The sequence below is a fragment of the Schistocerca americana genome, chromosome 2 (genome assembly GCF_021461395.2).
Source record: "Schistocerca americana isolate TAMUIC-IGC-003095 chromosome 2, iqSchAmer2.1, whole genome shotgun sequence".
Lineage (NCBI taxonomy): Eukaryota > Metazoa > Arthropoda > Insecta > Orthoptera > Acrididae > Schistocerca > Schistocerca americana.
Window position 1 is genome coordinate 851,335,030 of NC_060120.1, and position 19,168 is coordinate 851,354,197.

Sequence of the window (19,168 nt, forward strand, 5' to 3'; positions counted from 1 at the left end):
ATGCTTGGAACATTGTCATCAAATGACAGAGCCACAGTTTCAAGAACTAAGTACTAGAAATCATTGTAAAATTTTTTTATTGTTGCCTTATGGAGTTCTAGAGCAATATTCTGATAATTTTTCATTTGATTCATGTTTAGAAAATCTACATCTACATATATACTACACTAGCCACCAAGTGGTGTTTGGCGGAGGGCATAATTCGGGCCAAAGTCATATTTCCTCCCCTCTGTTCCACTCGCGGATCGTGCGAGGGAAAAACAACGTCTGAACGCCTTAATACAAGCTCTTACTTCCCTTATCTTTGAATCGTGATTATTGTGCGATCTGAAAGTTGGTGGTAATAATATATGCTCTACATCCTCGGTGAAGATCGGATTTCAGAATTTAGTGAGCAGCCCCTTCTGTTTAGCGAACCGTCTATCTGCAAGTGTGTCCCACTTCAAGCTTTCTATGAGATTTGTAACACTCTCACGATGGCTAAATGTACCAGTCAAGAATCTTACAGCTCTTCTTTGGACCTTCTCAATCTCTTGAATCAGACCCAACTGGTAAGAGTCCCATACAGACGAACAATACTCCAAGACTGGACGAACTAACGTATTGTAAGCTATTTCCTTTGTTGAAGGACTGCATCGTTTCAGGATTCTACCAATAAACCGCAATCTAGAGTTCACCTTACCCGTTACTTTTGTAATCTGATCATTCCATTTGAGATCATTTCGAATAGTCACAACCAGATACTTGACGGACGTTACCGCTTCCAAAGATTGGGCATTTATTTTGTACTCGTACATTAATGGGGGACTTTCGCCTTGTTATACACAGTAGGTTATACTTACTAATATTGAGAGATAGTTGCCAGTCTTTACACCACGCATTTATTTTCTGCAAATCCTCATTGATTTGTTCACAACTTTCATGTGATACTACTTTCCTGTAGACTACAGCATCATCGGCAAACAGTCTAAGATCGCTGTCAATACCATCAACCTGATTGTTTATGTAGATTGTAAAAAGCAGAGGACCTATTACGCTGCCCTGGGGCACACCTGAAGTTATGCTTGTTTCTGTTGAAGTCACCCCGTTTAAGACGACATACTGCTCCCTGTCTGTTAGAAAACTTTCTATCCAACCGCATATGTCATCAGATAGACCATAAGCGCGCACTTTTTGTAGCAAGCGACAGTGCGGAACTGAGTCGAAAACCTTTCGAAAGTCGATAAATATGGCATCGACCTGGGAGCCGGTATCTAGAGCCTGTTGTTTATCATGCACAAAGAGGGCCAGCTGTGTCTCGCATGACCACTGTTTCCTAAAACCGTGCTGGTTTCTGCAGATGAGCTTCTCAGAGTCTAGAAAGGTCATTATGCCTGAACACAAAATATGTTCCATTATTCTACAACAAATCGATGTTAGTGAAATTGGTCGGTAATTATGTGCATCCAATTTTCTATCCTTTTTATAGATTGTTATGACCTGGGCCTTCTTCCATTCCCATGGAACTTTCCACCATTCCAATGATCTCTGATAGATGACGGATAAGAATGGTGCTACATTTGTAGCATAGTCAACGTAAAATCTTACGGGGATACCTTCTGGGCCAGATGACTTCCTGGCGGCTAAGGATCTTAACTGTTTTACAATCCCAGATACACCAAACACTATCTCAGTCATCCTTTCATTTGTTCAATAATTGAAAGGGGGAATGGTGCTGCAGTCCTCTATAATAAATCATGATAAGGTGCTTTCATTGCTTCTTATGACAGAAGCTAGGCTTGTGCAAACATAAGCACAAGAAATAAATGTACTTCACATAGATTTCTTCTCTCCCATGACATAACTGGAATTAACTTCGAAAGAGGTTTATTTTGACTATGCAAATACATTTGTCGCTCATCTAGCATGTCCTCCTGGTCTCCAGAAGGCCTCTAGTTAACTCAAGTTCAAAATAATCATTCCACTGGTGCTTCTATGTGGAAAGGTGGTGATCAAGAAATCAAATAGGATACAGTAGACATCATCAGGCAGTTCATTGCTACCTGTTATGTTCAGGGTTCTAAGTTTTTTTCAGGAGCTTTGGAAAGATGTACCACTTACTGTCACGTTTTCAGTACAAAACCTAAAAGCTTCTGTAGGAGCCATTAAAATGTAAACCCCATTTTTGTTACTGATCTTGCAGCTTTCCATCAACTTGAAAAAGACTGGTTGTTGATGCTGAATCATATGTTTTGATGCACAAAGCTGATGAGTGGCAAAACACCAAACATGGAGGTTACTGGCCTCTCTCTTTTTACGTCAATGAGATCACCCATAATTTCCACAACATTTTTTTTTTTCTTCCTCTCCGTTTGCAATGCTGATCAGATATTTCTGTAAGACTTCCCAACCGCACTGTGGCCCATTATAGTACAAACTCATACATTTTTACAAAAATGTGGAGACTCTGGATTACTAACACTGCTCTTTCCTCTGTTGTAAGCTTTATGTCACAGAGTGTGCAAGAACAAATTTAAAATTTGATGGTTTGGCAATGGTTTGTGTACAGTGGTTTGATTGGAACACAATCTATTAGAGGGACATAAAAAATAATGAATCAGTATTATAAACTACTGCCTAAGAAGGACATGCCACAGAAGTCCATTTGCAGCACCAATACAAACTGCTTGAAACAATAATTGAAACATCATCCATAAAAAACATCATCTTTTATCATAAAATTATACAACAAGCACGTAGATTTCAAAGATGTTTTTTGTTATTATGGACAAAATTATCAGATTACTATAAAATAAATGTTCAGGCCAATATCAGGATAAATTTATCTAGTACTATTTACCAAAAATCATATAACACAATTTGCACCTAAAATGTTTGGTGTAGTTTTGTAGTAACTTAGCACTGACGAATCACAAGTTCTGGAAATAAAGATCGCATGTTGATAAAATTAAGGCAAACTCAAATTAATTTCCATTGTCAGTGTTAACATGCAAAAAAAAAAAGAAAAAAAACTAAAAAATGTTATATATGTGAAAATTACACTCCAAGTTATGTGCTTGCACCTCTCCCTTTCATTCTCAACAGCACAAACACAACATCACATAGTAACATGTACTCTTCAATATATGATACAGAAATGCACCTGTCACTTCATAAGTCTTAGGAAGGCAATGACAAATTATCATCTCTAGGACCTTGCTCAGAAACCACAATGGAGGACTCCTGCATCTGCCCCTCACTCCTTCCTCCTGATGTTTATTTTCTATTATGAAACAAAATTTAACTGCTCAACTTGCTCAAATGTCTATCATAAAGGGATCAATAATATAATAAATTACTTATAGCAATTTGTAGCAGACATTAAAAATAACCATTAGTCCTTCAGCACACAATGCCTGCAAACATTAATGTTACTATTGGTGATATAATTAATCTTGTGTCAATGATGTATTATTGAGTGCAACGCAACCTTTCTCTGAATTGGTGTCGGAATCTTGTATCCTCGTTTTTTTATTCCTTTTAAAACTGTGTACGACAATCCCATGGACTGGAAGCCTCCTGACTTTTTGGACCCTCCTCCCTTTTTTTTAAATGTTGCTTCACTTTCATCATCAGTATTAGCTGCTTCAGGATCAACAAATCCCAGAACATCAGTAGCCATATTGCTGTTTGTATACCTGCAAAAGAAAGCATATACATTATAGCAATATAGAGACTCAACTCTAATAATACTGAGAACTTTGGGACTGTGTACAAACAGAACAAGAAAAAGATAACTGAAATGAGTATTGTCTGAATAACACATAGCTGTACTCCGAAACCAGCGAAGTGGCATTTCTCATTTAATCAGAGGCATGCAGCGTGTAAAAGGAAACATGAGAAAAACTAATTGTTAAATAAAGTGAACAAGGAATAAAACAGGAAAAAACTATAAATATAAAGATATAAATGATAAGACTGATTACCCTTACATCCATCAAATATCTCATACACTGTGGAAAAAATATTGTGTGCGATGAGACTAACAGATATCTGGGATATTAGGGCACCTCTGTTAATTTTGCACCTTAATTTTATTTATTTATTTATTTTTTTTTTTTAAAGCTTGTGTATGAGTTATTACACAAAAAAAACATATAAATACTCCCAAAATGTGATTTTGTCACATATTTTTCAGCATCTGCACCATTTGCAGCAATGTCCTCCTCCCTTCTACACTCTTAACTCTTGCACAGCACATTTTGTCTGTCCTATTTTGGCCTGAAAGAGCTTCTAATGGAAGATTTGTATTCAAAAGCTTGCCCAGAATTTCAGTTTCTGAGAAGTAGTGGAGCTCTAGTGGGCTGTTATGCAGAATTATTCTGAAAATCTGGGTTATCTAACTGAAATAAATATTTTTAATCATGGATAATGGATTGCAAATACCAGTGATATTCCACTGGCTTTCATGCTTTAGCGATACTTACTTGGCAGAATACTGTAAGAAGTACACTTATCCCTTACAGTTGCTTTCAAACTGAGAGCCTTTCTTCTTGGTGATATTTCTTCAAAGAAAGTTACACCAAGCCCCTAAAACTCTTAAAAATTTCTCATGTGATTAAGATTACAACTCCTTAGCTCCATATATCTACTGAGAATCTTCAGCCACACTGGAAGCCCTCTTTAGCATTTGTAATCCTAAAAGCATATATATGCTATCCCCTTATTGACCTCTCCTCTTCTAACTCATGTTAATTCCCAGAAAGAGAGAAAAGATACCTGAGGATGTATTTTTCTTCCAAGTGCTTTATTTCTGTTGGAAAACATAGTTTCACATTGGCTGATGACCCAACAGAAGTAGAAAAGATGGCATAATGCTGTCTGTGGAAATGTTTTGACACTCTACTGACAATCAAGAAAGAAATGTAATTTAGTAATGCAAGACACTATTGTTGCACCATTGTACACAATAAGCTAAAATTAAAATGGAATTGGTCTGCAAGTGACAATTGCTGCAACACTAAAACACCGAGTGAAACAACCTATCTTTACTGTTTACATTAATAAATTTCAAAAGTTCCTGGCAGAGTAAAAGATGTAAGTAGATCAGTTCTAATAAAGACCGCTACACTAATTTTAAGAGTGTGCGTGTGTAGTGACCACTCTACAGGTAAAAGCAGTTTGAGGGTCAGTAAGCTATCTCTCACACAGTGGCAAGAGTAGCTCGTGCAACTCATGGTGCTTTTCTGCTTGTTTAATCATCCTTGTTCGTTGCATCCAAGATGCAGAAATCCAAAATTAGTGCTAATAAAATGTATGGCACATTGAAATAGTTTCTTAGTGATGGTATCTAGTATAACAAATCTGTTGTAACACGCAGCATCTGTAATGTCTCAACCAAAACTGATAAAAAGCACAAATGAAATTATGTTCAACAGTATGTGGCAAAGCATGCCAACAATAAGGACTACACTGTGCCAACAGTAGAGTAGGACAACATTTACTGGTGACACTTAACTTCTTCAAAGGGTAGAAATGATTTTTTTTTTTTTTTTTTTTTTTTTTTTTTTTTTTTTTTTTTTTTTTTTTTCAACACAGTGGTGACATTTCCAGTGTGTATTATTCCTCTTTCCAAAGTTAACAATCTCATTATAAAACTGTACCAGGAAAAGTATGCTGAAAATACTATTAGCAATGAGAGTACTTGAAAAAAAGGCACGCATTTACTATATATCCATATATATCAGACAAAAGACAAGTCTAGATGAAACTATCGACAGACAGGCAGAATGGATATGTCCTGAATATTTCAATGCAACTCTTGAATGGAAAACAGTGGAACTCCACATTGTAATTACTTTGATTTCTTGAGAAAACCTACAATGCCTTCATTATGCAAAGATTTAACAATGCATCTTTTGTGTTGGGGCCTGAATGAGTAAAATATGATTTAAGTATGATAAGTTCTTACAGACAAAGCTGCTGATATGTTATTTGCATTTTCTGATCTGCAACTTAAAACAAGTGACCTGCATTATAGACACTATTCATGGAGTTTGTGAGGAATACTGTACCAAAATAAATTTGTATCTTGCATTATGGAAATCTTGAAAAAAGCTCTTGCCAAAATCTAAAATATCTACAAATCACAGGAGTTTCTTTCCCACCTTCCCTCACTATCACTTGGGGCAGTTGGTTAGAAGCTATAGTGCTATCACCTGTAGTACTTTTCAGGATGTAGGCCTGTGCAGATTTTTTGGTGCTTACCCAGCTGATTCTTCACTTGTAAGAAAGGCTAAAGACTAACAGGTAAACAAGAACCACAAAGCTGAACTTTATATCCTGCACAGACACTCCTTCCTGATAACAGCCATGAGAAAACTGGAGGAGAAATATTTTGGGAAAGTAGCATAGTGGACCATTTTAAGTCATGGTGGATGGGCTTGAAGATTCTGAAAAACAGAAGCTCAAGCAAAGCTCAGACAAAAGTCTGATATGGAAGATGTGTTGATGAACAAGAATACTGATTACAGTTTAAAAACAAAATATTGTGATGATGTTAAGGTTTCTTGGGCACAGGACAGCGGATCTTCAGTACCTGTACTAAAATGTAATGAGACTAGTGTCAAGGAAGAGTGTAAAATCAATAAACTGATTGGCTGATCACTGAAATAAAAGGGGATGAGCCAGTCACTTTGCAACACACTAAAATCTCCAGACTGAAAGCTTAGGCTAGAGCCCAGACATGTCATACAATTTTAAGAGTTCGACAGCACTTGTCTCATCATCAGGTAAAATTCACTTCTGCTCACTTGTCACCAAGTACAATGCACTCAGTTAAAATGTGGCACACACTGACTTGCACACCACAGGCTTCACAGACAGGGGTGTCCTCTTGCTTGAATAAAAAGCCATGTCCTAGGGGACGGCATCAAATGCAGAGGAAGATCAGAGCCACTTCATCTCGCTGGAGCAACCAGCATGATGGTTGCCGTAGCCAGATTGTTGGCTTCACCATCCATAGATTTTTTTCCATCACTCAACCACTCCTCCTCTCGTAACTGCAAACATCTGCATCCCACCACGGGAATGACAGCCAGCAGGGAATGGCACATTCTCTAACATTATGGTCCTTGGCGGCTTTGTCGAGCTGGTCATTTCCCCAAATTTCCATGTTCCCTGGTACTCAACAGAATGACACCTTCTTCCCCCACTGGTGTAGGCAATACAGTTGGTCAGAAATGAGCTGTACCAATTTCTCTGCTGGGTACATGTGCTGCAATCACTGTAAGGCACTATGGGAATCAGGGTAGGTGAGAAATTGTTTGCCCTGGAGACACCTCATCTGCTCCGATGCCTTCAGGATCACATGGAGTTCTGCAGAAAACACAGTGTATAGATATGGAGAAGACAAATCGTGAAGGCACTGTTGGGAAATACAACTGAATAGCCAAGGGAGTCTGCTTGTTGTAAGTCATCTGTGTACACAACAGTAAAACCATTATGCCAATGTAAAATGGTACAAAACAGACATGGAAATTTTGTTAAGTCTAAAAGAATTCTGGGCCTCTGTAGATCTCCTCCAACCTCAGTATATAACTTGAAACCAGCCACACCCATCTCTAAAGCACAATCCTTCTTGTGTATCCTATATGGCCTAGTTGCTAGATGTCAAGTATCAAAGAGCATTTTCATTGGTAGCCAAGTAACAGAATGGTATGCAAGTGTCTAGGGCGTGGACAGGGTTTTGTAGGCCTGTTCCACCATGAGAAGTCATCACCTGATGTGAAGCAGCAGCTCAACCTGCGTCAACATAGCAGCTCAGTATGGGGTTAGTTCAAAAAGCCACAGTGGTCAGCCTAAGTCTTTCATGGTGCACCACAACCAGCCACTTTAAATAAGATGTTCGTGCATATCCATACGCTGTGCACCCATAAACAAGCAGATATCACACAAAAGCCTTGTACAGCAGGAGCAGATAAGTCCAGACTGCTCCCCATGAATTGTAGCTAAGACACTTTAAAATACTAGGTGCACCTTATGAGGTCCCTAAGGTTTGGCAACCATGTAAGTATTGAGTCAAATGTGAGGCCAGAAATCTCATCACATCTCTAAAACTAAGAATAGTGTCTCTCATCCTCAACTCAGGAAAGTTTAAAACAGAATGAAAATAATTAAAAATACTCCTCGGTTGATAATTCAAAACCCCCTCTTTCCCTGTCCATCCATCCAATTGAGTCGAAGACTCAGTGGCAACTCACGAGCTGTTGTTGCAAGGCTTGAAGAGGAATGAAAGAGAGAGAAGTCATCAACAAATAAATAACAGTGGGGTGAGAGGAAGGACTGCTTACAGATGGGAAGATATTCTTGAAATCCCCATTCATGGAGCTGCAATAATATGCCAGCAAGTAATAATGTAGGCCTTCTCAGTGCCAAAAAATATACTCAAGAGGGGATGCTGGTGCAGGACAGCCTGTTTTACAGCTGCTTCTAGGAGGACCAGATTATCAAAGGTGAAGCGACACCTCCTAAATCCACACTGAAAGCAACTATGGAGCTCTCTGGATTCCAAGACCCAGACAAGACAGTGGTTGAGCATCCTTCAAGGTCTTTTGTACACAACTAAAGACGGCAATACTAAGAGTATGATACCCACGCGGTCATGTTCGGACCTTCCCAAGTTTTACACTGAAGAGTCACAGAAAATGGTACACCTGTCTTATATTGTGTAGGACCCCGTGAGCACGCAGAAGTGCCACAACACGATGTGGCATGGATTCGACTGAAGTATGAATATATGAAGATGGTATCTGTTCTTTCGGACATACCCAAAAGAACATATACCATTGTTGACCTTGCAGCCCTTGAAGAATGAAATTACAGCCCTCGAAGAATGAAATTACATGTCCAAAAGAACAGATACCACCTTCATATAGATGAGGCTTATCAGCCAATGATCTTCTTCAGTGCGGATGCACTCACACTACTCAATCTGTAGATTGACTGCCGCAAGTAATGAGTATAGTGGTCGGGGGAACTTCAAATGTAGTGTGTGGATAGTAAGTTGGAAATGTGCGTCTCACAGGGAGCATGCCACAGATAAGTCCCTGGTGTCACACTATCCTCCGTGTCCTCGATGGCTCAGTTGGATAGAGCATCTGCCATACAAGCAGGAGATGCCGGGTTCAAGTCCCGGTCAGGGCACACATTTTCATCTGTCCCTGTTGATATTTACCAACACTTGTAAGCAGCTAATGGTCTGGATTTCATTGTTATTTCAATGTCTGAAGCAGTGACAGAGGGAATTGACACCACGAATCCTGCAGGGCTGTCAATAAATCCGTACAAGTACGAGGGGGTGAAGATATCTTCTGAACAGCATGTTGCAAGGTATTCCAGATATGCTCAATAATGTACTCGTCCGGGGAGTTTGGTAGCCAGCAGAAGAGTTTAAACTCAGAAGAATGTTCCTGGAGCCACTCTGTAGCAATTCTGGATGTGTGGGATGTCGCATTGTCCTGCTGGAATTGCCCAAGTGTATCAGAATGCACAAAGGACATGAATGGATGCAGATAACCAGACAGGAAGCGTAAGTACATGTCATCTGTCAAGAGTCATATCTAGATGTATCAGGGGGCCCATATCACTCCAGCTGCACACGCCCCACACCATTACAGAGCTTCCAACAGCTTCAACAATCCCCTACTGACAAGCAGGGTCACGGATTCATGAAGTTGTCTCCATATACGTACATGTCCGTCCATTACATACAATATGAAACGAGACTCGTCTGACCAGGCAACATGTTTCCAGTTATCAACAGCCGAATGTTGGTGTTGATGGGCCCAGGTGAGGCGTAAAGCTTTGTGTCATGCAGTCATCAAGGTACACAAGTGGACCTTCAGCTTTGAAAACCCATATTGATGATGTTTCATTGAATGGTTCGCACGCTGACACTTGTTGATTGCCCAGCACTGAAATCTGCAGCAATCTGAGGAAGAGTTGCACTTCTGTCTTGTTGAACAATTCTCTTCAGTCATCATTGGTTGCGTTCTTGCAGGATCTTTTTCTCGTCACAGTGATGTCAGAGATTAAATGTTTTACCTGATTCCTTATATTCACAGTACACTCGTGAAATGGTCATACAGGAAAATCCCCCATTTCATCGGTACCTCGGAGATGCTGTGTCTCCCGCTCATGCGCCAACTATAACAATACGTTCAAACTCACTTAAATCTTGATAACCTGCCACTGTAGCACCAGTAACCAATCTAACAACTGCACCAGACACTTGTCTTATGTAGGTGTTGCCAACCACAGCGCCGTATTCTGCCTGTTTACATATCTCTTTATTTGAATATGCATGCCTACACCAGTTTCTTTGATGCCTCAGTGTAAAAGTACAGTTAAAACAGCCTCTTGCAATGAGTCAGGAAAGTGATCTGACAAAAAGTGAGATTAAAATGGGTGAGAAAATTTCTTGGCTCCACCCTTTGAGGTGCCAAACATACTATAATGGACACTTTCACAGCCAGGTGATGTATCACAAACTGCAGCCAAAACAAAATTCAGCTCCCCCATGGAGAAGGGGCAGTTGTATTCATCGTCACTGGTGGAACTGAAGTCTCCTAAATGCCTACCTCAGTAGCCACACTGTAATGCCAAAACCTGAATCCTGACTAGCGGTGGTGGCAAAGTCTCTATTGGAAATCCTTCGAGTGGCCTCCCATACATCTCTTCTTGCTCTTCATAAGAATTTGGTGAAATTTCACCCTCACTAACTGAAAGGCTGCGAGATTCTCTCCAGTTTGCCGACACTACAGAGGGTTACTCCTCACTTGAATAATGTGATCCACCTGTTACTGGATGCTGTAAAAGTGTTCAAACACAGCAGGTTGGCTGTAAATTGTCCAGTCTGTCAATCAAAGCATCCATCATGGCAGCTGTTGTTTGGACATCATTTGTCTAGTAGGTGAATCGAGACTGGAAAGTGGTCACATGAATACAAGTCATCGATTACTTCCCAGTGAGCAGAAAGAAGAGTGTGTGTGGGTGTATGCAAGTGAAAAAGAGAGAGAGAGAGAGAGAGAGAGAGAGAGAGAGAGAGAGAGAGAGAGAGAGAGAGAGAGAGGGGGGGGGGGGGGGGGGGGCTGGAGAGCATATAAAAAAATTGTGCTCCTCCCCATGTTCAAGAAACATGTACATGAGGACATCTACCCTACCCTAGGGCAGATGGTTGCAGAGCCACAAAGCACATAATGAACATTAAAATCACCACACAGAATGAAGGGGTTCTGGAGCTGAATAAGTAGATCACAGAGAGCCTAGCTTTGTCTAGAATCTCGCTTGGTGGCAGGTGGACTGAACATATCATCAACTGATGATGCACTTGCTTCAATACAGTAACTGCTTACAGGAAGGTTTTGAGGGAGAAGCAAGGAGTGGTAGGAGTTGTTTATAAAAAATAGCCATGCCCTCTTTAGCTCTCTCTCCACTAAGGTTTTTTTTTTTTTTGTGGAGGATGTAGCCTTGTAGCTCAGGGATGTCAGAAAATTTCAAATGTGTCTCTTTAAAACAGATACACATTGTAAATTGAAGGGGGATGACAGCTATCAGCTGCAGTGGGACATTAAGCAGAATTAGTGGTGACGAGTGAAAATGTGTACAGTCTGGTACACATTTTCGCTTGTCGCCATTCATTCTGCTTTATGTCCTGCTGCAGCTGATGGCAGTCATTTCCCCTTCAATTTACATATAGTATTTCGCAGCTGCTGGATCTGCATGGTACCTGTTCTTTCGGAGGAAAAGACAACATGCATTCAGATACACATTGATCTACCCTGATTTAACACATGCTGTTCCTCCAACTGTGTCCTGAAGTCATTCACATTCCACTGCAGTATGGAAGCTACCTTAATAGTTAGGTTCTGCCACCATTTCTCTCGTGGTGAGAGGGCTTGGCTGTTGGACTAGTGATGCAGGCTTGTAGATGCATTTACACCTACAGTTGGTGGTGGCCATATCAGCTGCCAAGATATGGATGCCAACACTAATTTTCCACATGGGCTGTTTCAACAATGAGGCAAAAGACCGCATGCAAGTGTCTGGCTATGAGGCCTTAAAAATATTTTTGTATCAAGAGTATGAGAGACATTGTGTCGCTCTAATCTACTACATTTTCTTCCCTTCTGCAAAAAAGGAGTTTTGCAAAGACATTATAATTCTGTCAAAGACAGAAAATGATTAGGAAGAGTAGTTGAACACAATGGAGAGTGTCTTGAAAGGATGATATAAGATGAACAGCATCAAAAACAAAACAAGGGTAATGGAATGTGTTCAAATTAAATTAGGTGGCGCTAGGGAATCAGATTAGGAAATGAGACACTGAAAGTAGTGGATGATCTTTGCTATTTGTGCAGTAAAATAACTGATGATGGCTGAGGTAGAGTGGATACAAAATGAAGACTGGCAATGGCAAGAAATGCATTTCCGATGGAGAGTAATGTGTTAACACCAAATATTGATTTAAATGTTATTAACTTTTTTTATGAATGTATTTGTCTGTGTTGTAGTCTTGTGTGGAAGTGAAACAGGGATAAGTAACAGTTCAAATAAGAAGAGAAGTTTTTAAAATGTGGTGCTACAGAAGAATGCCGAAGATTAGATGGGTAGATCATGTAACTAATGAGGAGGTGTTGAACAGAACTGGGAAGAAAGGAAATTTGAGGTGCAACTTGACTAACAGGCGGGACTGATCGATAGAACACATTCTAAGACACCAAGGGATCACCAATTTGGTATCGGAGGGAAGTTGTTGGTTGGTTGCTTGGTTTAAAAGAGGGGGAAATGGACCAAATTACGAGGTCATTGGTCCCTTGTTCCTAATAAAACAATGCCACAACTGTAAGAATAAAACAGACGAGACATATAACACAGAATGGGAAGAAATGAAAGACCACAAGAACGAAGGAAAGGCAACGAACACTAAAAGGAACGAAAGAGGATAAGAAAGCCTGTTTGGCCAGTCTGTCAGCAAGTTCATTTCCTGGGATTCTGACGTGACCAGGTGACCAGACGAACACCACTGAACTACTGGACTGTTCCCGGGGCATAGATGGACTCCTGGATGGATGCTACCAAAGGATGACGAGAGCAGCACAGGTCAATAGTTTTCAGGCTGTTCAAGGAGTCAGCACATAAAAGAAAAGACTCCCCAGGGCACGGACAGAGATACTGAAGTGCACGAGAAATGGCACCAGCTCTGCAATGAATACACTGCAGCTATCGGGTGAGGAATGCTGTTCAATGTGGCTGCCGTGAACGTAGGCAAAGCCAATGCGACCATCAGCCATCGATCCGTCGGTGTAAACCACTTCAGAGCCTCGGAACACGTCAAGAATCGAGATGAAGTGACAGTGGAGGACCGCAGGGTTAATGGAGTCCTCAGGGCCACATGAAAGGTCCAGACGAAGTTGCAGCCAAGGCGTACACCATGGAGGTGTACGCAAACGGACTGGAAGTAGAAGTGGTAAAGGGAAGGACTCCAGTTCAGAGAGAAGGGACCGCATGCGAACTGCAATCGTTAACCCGGACCTGGGCCACCGATGCGGGAGATGGACTGCTGCGGGCAGTAAAAGGAGACGGTAATTCGGATGCTCAGGAGAACTGCGAATGTGAGCTGCGTAACTGGCAAGCAGTTGTGCACATCTGATCTGCAATGGAGGGACCCCAGCCTCCATAAACCACACTCCCACAGTCAATTCAGGATTGGACAAGGGCTCTGTAGAGCCACAGCAGCATAGAGCGATCTGCACCCCAAATGGTGTTGCTCAGGCAACGGAGGGCATTGAGGTGCTGCCAGCACTTCTGCTTAAGCTGACGAGGATGAGGAAGCCAAGTCAGTCGAGCGTCGAAAACCAGTCCTAAGAATTGGTATGTCTCCACTACAGTGAATGCATAGTCATGAAGGTAAAGTTCTGGGTCCGGATGAACGTTACAATGCCGACAGCAGTGCATGACACACGACTTTGCGGCTGAAAACTGGAAGCCGTAGGCTAGAGCCAATGACTGCGCCTTGTGGATGGCTCCCTGTAGGCGACGCTCAGCAACACCAGTACTGGAGCACCAGTACGAAATGCAGAAGTCGTATACCTACAGAGAAGGTAAGACAGAGGGCCTGACAGCTGCTGCTAGATCGTTAATGGCCACTAAAAATAGAGAGACACTCAATACAGAGCCCTGCAGGACACCATTCTCCTGGATATGGATGGAACTACAGGAGGCATCAACTTGGACAAGGAAAGTAGGAGCGACAGGAAGTTTTGTTTAAAAATTGGGAGCAGGTCCCGGAAACCACACTCTTACAATGTGGCAAGTATATGATGTCACCAGGTCATGTTGTAGGCGTTACGTAAGTAAGAAAAGACAACAACCAGGTGTTGCCACCTGGTAAAGGCTGTTTGGATGGCAGACTCAAGGGACACAAGATTATAAGTGGTAGCACTGACATGGAGCCAGTAGGCCATGTGGCTCAAGGACCCAAGCCAACTGCCGACATATCATACATTCCAGCACCTTACAAAGAATGTTGGTGAGGCTGATGGGCTGATAGCTATCCACATCAAGAGGGTTTTAACCGGGTTTGAGCACCGGAAAGATGGTGCTCTCCTGCCATTGCGAATCGCACCTGATCCACTTGAAGATGACATGGAGATGTTGCTTGTAGTCAGATGAGAGACATTTAATCATCTGGCTGTGGATCCAATCTGGCTCAGGAGCTGTGTTGGGGCAATGTGCAAGGGCACTGAGGAGCTCGCATTCTGTAAATGGGGTGTTATAGGATTCACTGTGGCATGTAGTGAATGAGAGGACGTTCCCTTCCAGCCGCCGTTTGAGAGTGCAAAAGACTAGGGGTAATTCTCCGTCACACAGGCTCGAGCAAAGTGCTCAGCAATCACATTTGTGTCAGTAACACCTGTTGGGATCTGGTACCCGAAAAGACGTTTGATCTTTCCCCAGACTTGGGAAGGTGACGTATCTCTCCCAACACTCCTGCTTCCGTTGTTTGATAAGTTGACGAATGCAGGCACGAAACCGTTTAAAGCAGGGCCGGCCAGAAATTTTGCACGCGTGCGGTGCTCCTGCACGTGTGCAATTTCCAGGTCACAGCGTGCATGCCGCAGCCGTCAGCGTTCATGTAGTGCATGTTTCTACGCACAGATGTCGCTTTATCCACTTGCTGGGATACTCTGTACCGGCGCATTCTAGTGCTCTTTCCACAGCTTGCAAGCCAACCATGGGAAGGTATTTCACGTATTAAACATTTAAAATACTGTCACAGTCTATTCATTGAGACGTCTACTTTTATGTTAACAGTTTAACCCAGTAAGACAAGTAATACAGTTAACAACCATGGGTTTTTATTAAGGCAGCTTGACTGACGACACGTAAATACAAGTAATGTTTTTGATCTAGTATTTAAGAAAGAGAGCACTTATCGACTTCCAACGAACCTTATTCATGATTTCAAATAACATTAAACTAATGCAAAGTTTCCTATAACTAATTCTCGGTACCCTCAGTTACACCCACATAATTTCTGTCTCACTGACCTCTGAACAAAATGATAACCACAGACCTCTCGATGATCACCCGTTATTTCAATACCATTATTGCTACATCTTTCATCATCTCCGTCTGAAATCTGCATAATAACCGACTATACATTGGAACAATCAGTTTAATGACCAACTTTCCTGATAATAATGCAACATGGAGCAGAATGAGGCACTAATGCACAGTTAGTAAACAATAATTTTTAATTATGAAAGGAATAAATCCAAACACGTTTATCACTGGTCATGAGAAATGATAATCGAGTTGATGTGTCTCATCCACTTTCTTAAGGACATTTAATTTTGCTTGCTGTTCTTCACTCTTGAATACACTACACTCATCTTTGTGATACGTATTGTAGTGTCTTTCAATTGAAAACTTACGCTGGCCGCCTATTATTCGGCAGCATAGCAAACACTGTGAGTTTTCACCAACGGCTACAAAAAAGAATTGCAGTTCCCAGTCATTTTTAAACGACTGAGAACATAGATCTCCCATCCTTTGCTTTTTCACAGTACCTGCCATTTCTCAGTACTTCTCTGTTAAGGTTACGGTTACCAGGGGTAAACGAGACTGGGTATGTTGTGCTCTTGCTTGTACCACATAAACAGGGAAATGGAGCCGCCGCCGTTCATCTAGGACACATGTCTAATAACAGATGTCGCTGTCGCTCGCTGTCGCACACGTGCAGCACTTCCGCATGTCTGCACACTGTGCAGCATTTGGCCGGCCCTGGTTTAAAGGTTATGAGTGGTCCAGGGAAGGGTGCTGCTTATGCCGCTGTAGAGCTCGCCGATGCTCCTTAATTGCTTTAGCAACTTCCGGTGACCACCAAGGGACTGCCTTACGCCTCGCATCCTAAAGAGCGAGGGATCGCATTTTCTGCCACAGGAACAATTGTTGTAGTCATCTGCTCAACCATCACATTGATGTTACCGTGTGGGGGAGATTCAAAGGTGACGGCAGACGTGAAAGTTTCCCAGTCTGTCTTGTTTAATGCCCGTTTGGGCAGGTGTCCGTGGGCCTGATGCTGGGGCAGTGACAGGAAGATGGGAAAGTGGTCACTACCACACAGGTCATCATGTGCTCTCCAGTGGGTAGATGGGAGAAGTCCTGGGCTACAAACTGATAAATCAGTAGCTGAGTAACTACCATGAGCCACAGTGAAATGTGTGGCAGTCCCAGTACTTAAGAGGCGCAGAGGTCAAACTGAGACAGTAAAGTTTCGACACCTCTGCCTCTGCCAGTAAGCACAGTGCAACCACACGAGGGGCTATTGGCATTAAAATCTCCCAAAAGTAGGAAAGGTTTAGGGAGTTGATCAATTAGTGCAGCTAATACATTCAGGGGTAGTGCACCATCTGGTGGAAGATATACATTGCAGACAGTTATTTCCTGAATCGTCCTTATTCTGACAGCCACAGCTTCAAGAGGGGTCTGAAGGGGCACAGGTTCACTACAGACTGCGTTTAGGACATAAACGTAAACGCCACCTGACACTCGATTATAGTCGCTACGGTTCCTGTAATATCCCTTACAGCTGCGGAGGGCAGGAGTCCGCATTGCCAGTAACCAGGTTTCCTGGAGGACAAAGCAGATAGCAGTTACACCTGCTATCTGAAGCTGTGTGAAGCTTAACAGTTGCCGTAGCTCAGCCAGGCGGTGGAAAAAACTGCCACAATTCTGCTGGAGGAAGAGGTCATCGTGAGACTGGGAAGGCATGGAACACTCAATGAGGTAGTTTACGCCTCAGAGTTGACTGCTGCCACCGACTTATTGCCTGAGCAGTCTACATCCATTATGTCTGAGGGTCTGGAGAAATCTAGGTCCTCAGCAGACGCCAAAATCTCCAACCCATCCTCAAACGCAGAGCTTGTAGATAGCCATGGTGTGGGTGCCACCACAATTTCCCTGGTATTGGGGATTTTCTTTTTGGATTTCTCTCGCTGCTCCTTGGGTTTCCCTGGCTGGGAGGACTTCACTGACTCAGTCTCTGGGACTGAGGATGAGCGTGAAGCCCTATGATCAGCTGTTTTTGCGCTCTTTAGCCACTGGCAGGCGTCATCTTTCCCACTAGCAGAAACCTGGGAAGGGAGTGACCCAAGGGACCCCTTCCTAGCGAGAGAAGCCGAAGAAGACTTATGCTTCTCCGGCTTAGAAGTGGGGACAGACGTCCCCGATGGTTGGGGGGGGGGGGGGGGTTGCTCCAGAAGTAGGTGCTGCAGGAGCAATAGGGAGGGAAATGCCCCCCCCCCCAACAAGGGGGCAGGTGTAGTCTTCCATCTCTGAGAGGTGAATGGGGTTGACAGAGCTGATAGTGCCAGAACTGTTGTAACGGTGGCATAAGGCGACGTCATACGCACAGGATGCAGGCGTTCAAATTTTCTCTTAGCCTCAGTGTTGGTCAGTCGGTCCAGGGTCTTGTACTCCACGATTTTCCTTTCTTTCTGGAGAATCCTGTAGTCTGGCAAACAAGGCGAATGGTGCTCTCCGCAGTTGACACAGATGGGAGGCGGGGCACATGGAGTATTGGGATGTGATGGGCATCCAAAATTTCGACATGTGATGCTGGCAGTACAGTGGAAAGACATATAGCCAAACCTCCAGCAGTTAAAGTACCGCATCAGGGGAGGGATATAGGTCTTCACATCACAGCGGTAGACCATCACCTTGACGTTCTCAGGCAATGTATCACTCTCGAAGGCCAAGATGAAGGCACCAGTGGCAACCTGATTATCCCTCGGACCCCAGTGAACACGCCGGACAAAATGTACACCTCACCGCTCTAAAATGGAGTGCAGCTCATCGTCAGACTGCAAAAGAAGGTCCCTGTGAAATATGATACCATGGACCATATTTAAGCTGTTAAGAGGTGTGATGGTTACAGATACATCCCCCAGCTTGTCACAAGCGAGTAACGCCCATGGCAGGGCAGAGGATGCTGTTTTGATCAAGACCGACCTACATCTCATTTTGTAAAAGCCCCCCACCTTCCCAAACTTGTCCTCTGAATGCTCAACAAAAAACTGAGGCTTCATCGTCATGAAAGATTCCCCATCAGCTCTCGAACACACAGAGTACCAGGGCGAATAAGATCAGCTGCCATCCTTAGCCTGACATTCCTCCCAGGGTGTTTCCAGGGAGAGGAATGATTTGGGGTCATACTTTTGCATATTGAATTGAGCTCATGAACACTTAGAGACTGCTGGTGTTTCACCACCAGCAAGAGATGATGGACTACGCCTCATCATGTGTCACGGGCCCTGATGCCACCCACTCCAACCGAGGGCCCTCCTCTCGGGCACCACCCAGCTGCAGCAAAGGCCATTGCCGGGAGTCCCGATGCCCCAGGGGGATGGGCATCTACCCTTTGGTACATGCATCAGCAGAGCCATCCCTGTGTGGTCAGGGGGCTACAGCCAACAGGTTACGTGGCCGTCCCACCACAATGGACTGGCTATTGCGCTCAATATCACGCGCAAATATGTCCATGGTCATTGTCGACGCAGAAAGCAACACTGTATAGTGCGTGGTGGAAAACACACCCAGGAAGATGTCCGCACCCAAGAGATGA

The 19,168-nt window shown here is 42.9% G+C and overlaps 1 protein-coding gene and 1 non-coding gene across 2 annotated transcripts in view; one reads left to right on the forward strand and one right to left on the reverse strand.

Annotated features, from left to right (window-relative positions):
• Window positions 1–19,168, reverse strand: part of LOC124595646 (ATP-dependent RNA helicase DDX54) — a 132,896-nt gene that overhangs the window by 103,428 nt on the left and 10,300 nt on the right. The window contains exon 2 of the mRNA XM_047134480.1: window positions 3,470–3,677. Coding sequence (XP_046990436.1) covers window positions 3,470–3,677 — 208 coding nt within the window. The remainder of the gene's footprint in view (window positions 1–3,469; window positions 3,678–19,168) is intronic.
• Trnav-uac lies at window positions 9,109–9,183 on the forward strand. The gene has a single exon. It is a non-coding gene; the product is annotated as a tRNA-Val (tRNA).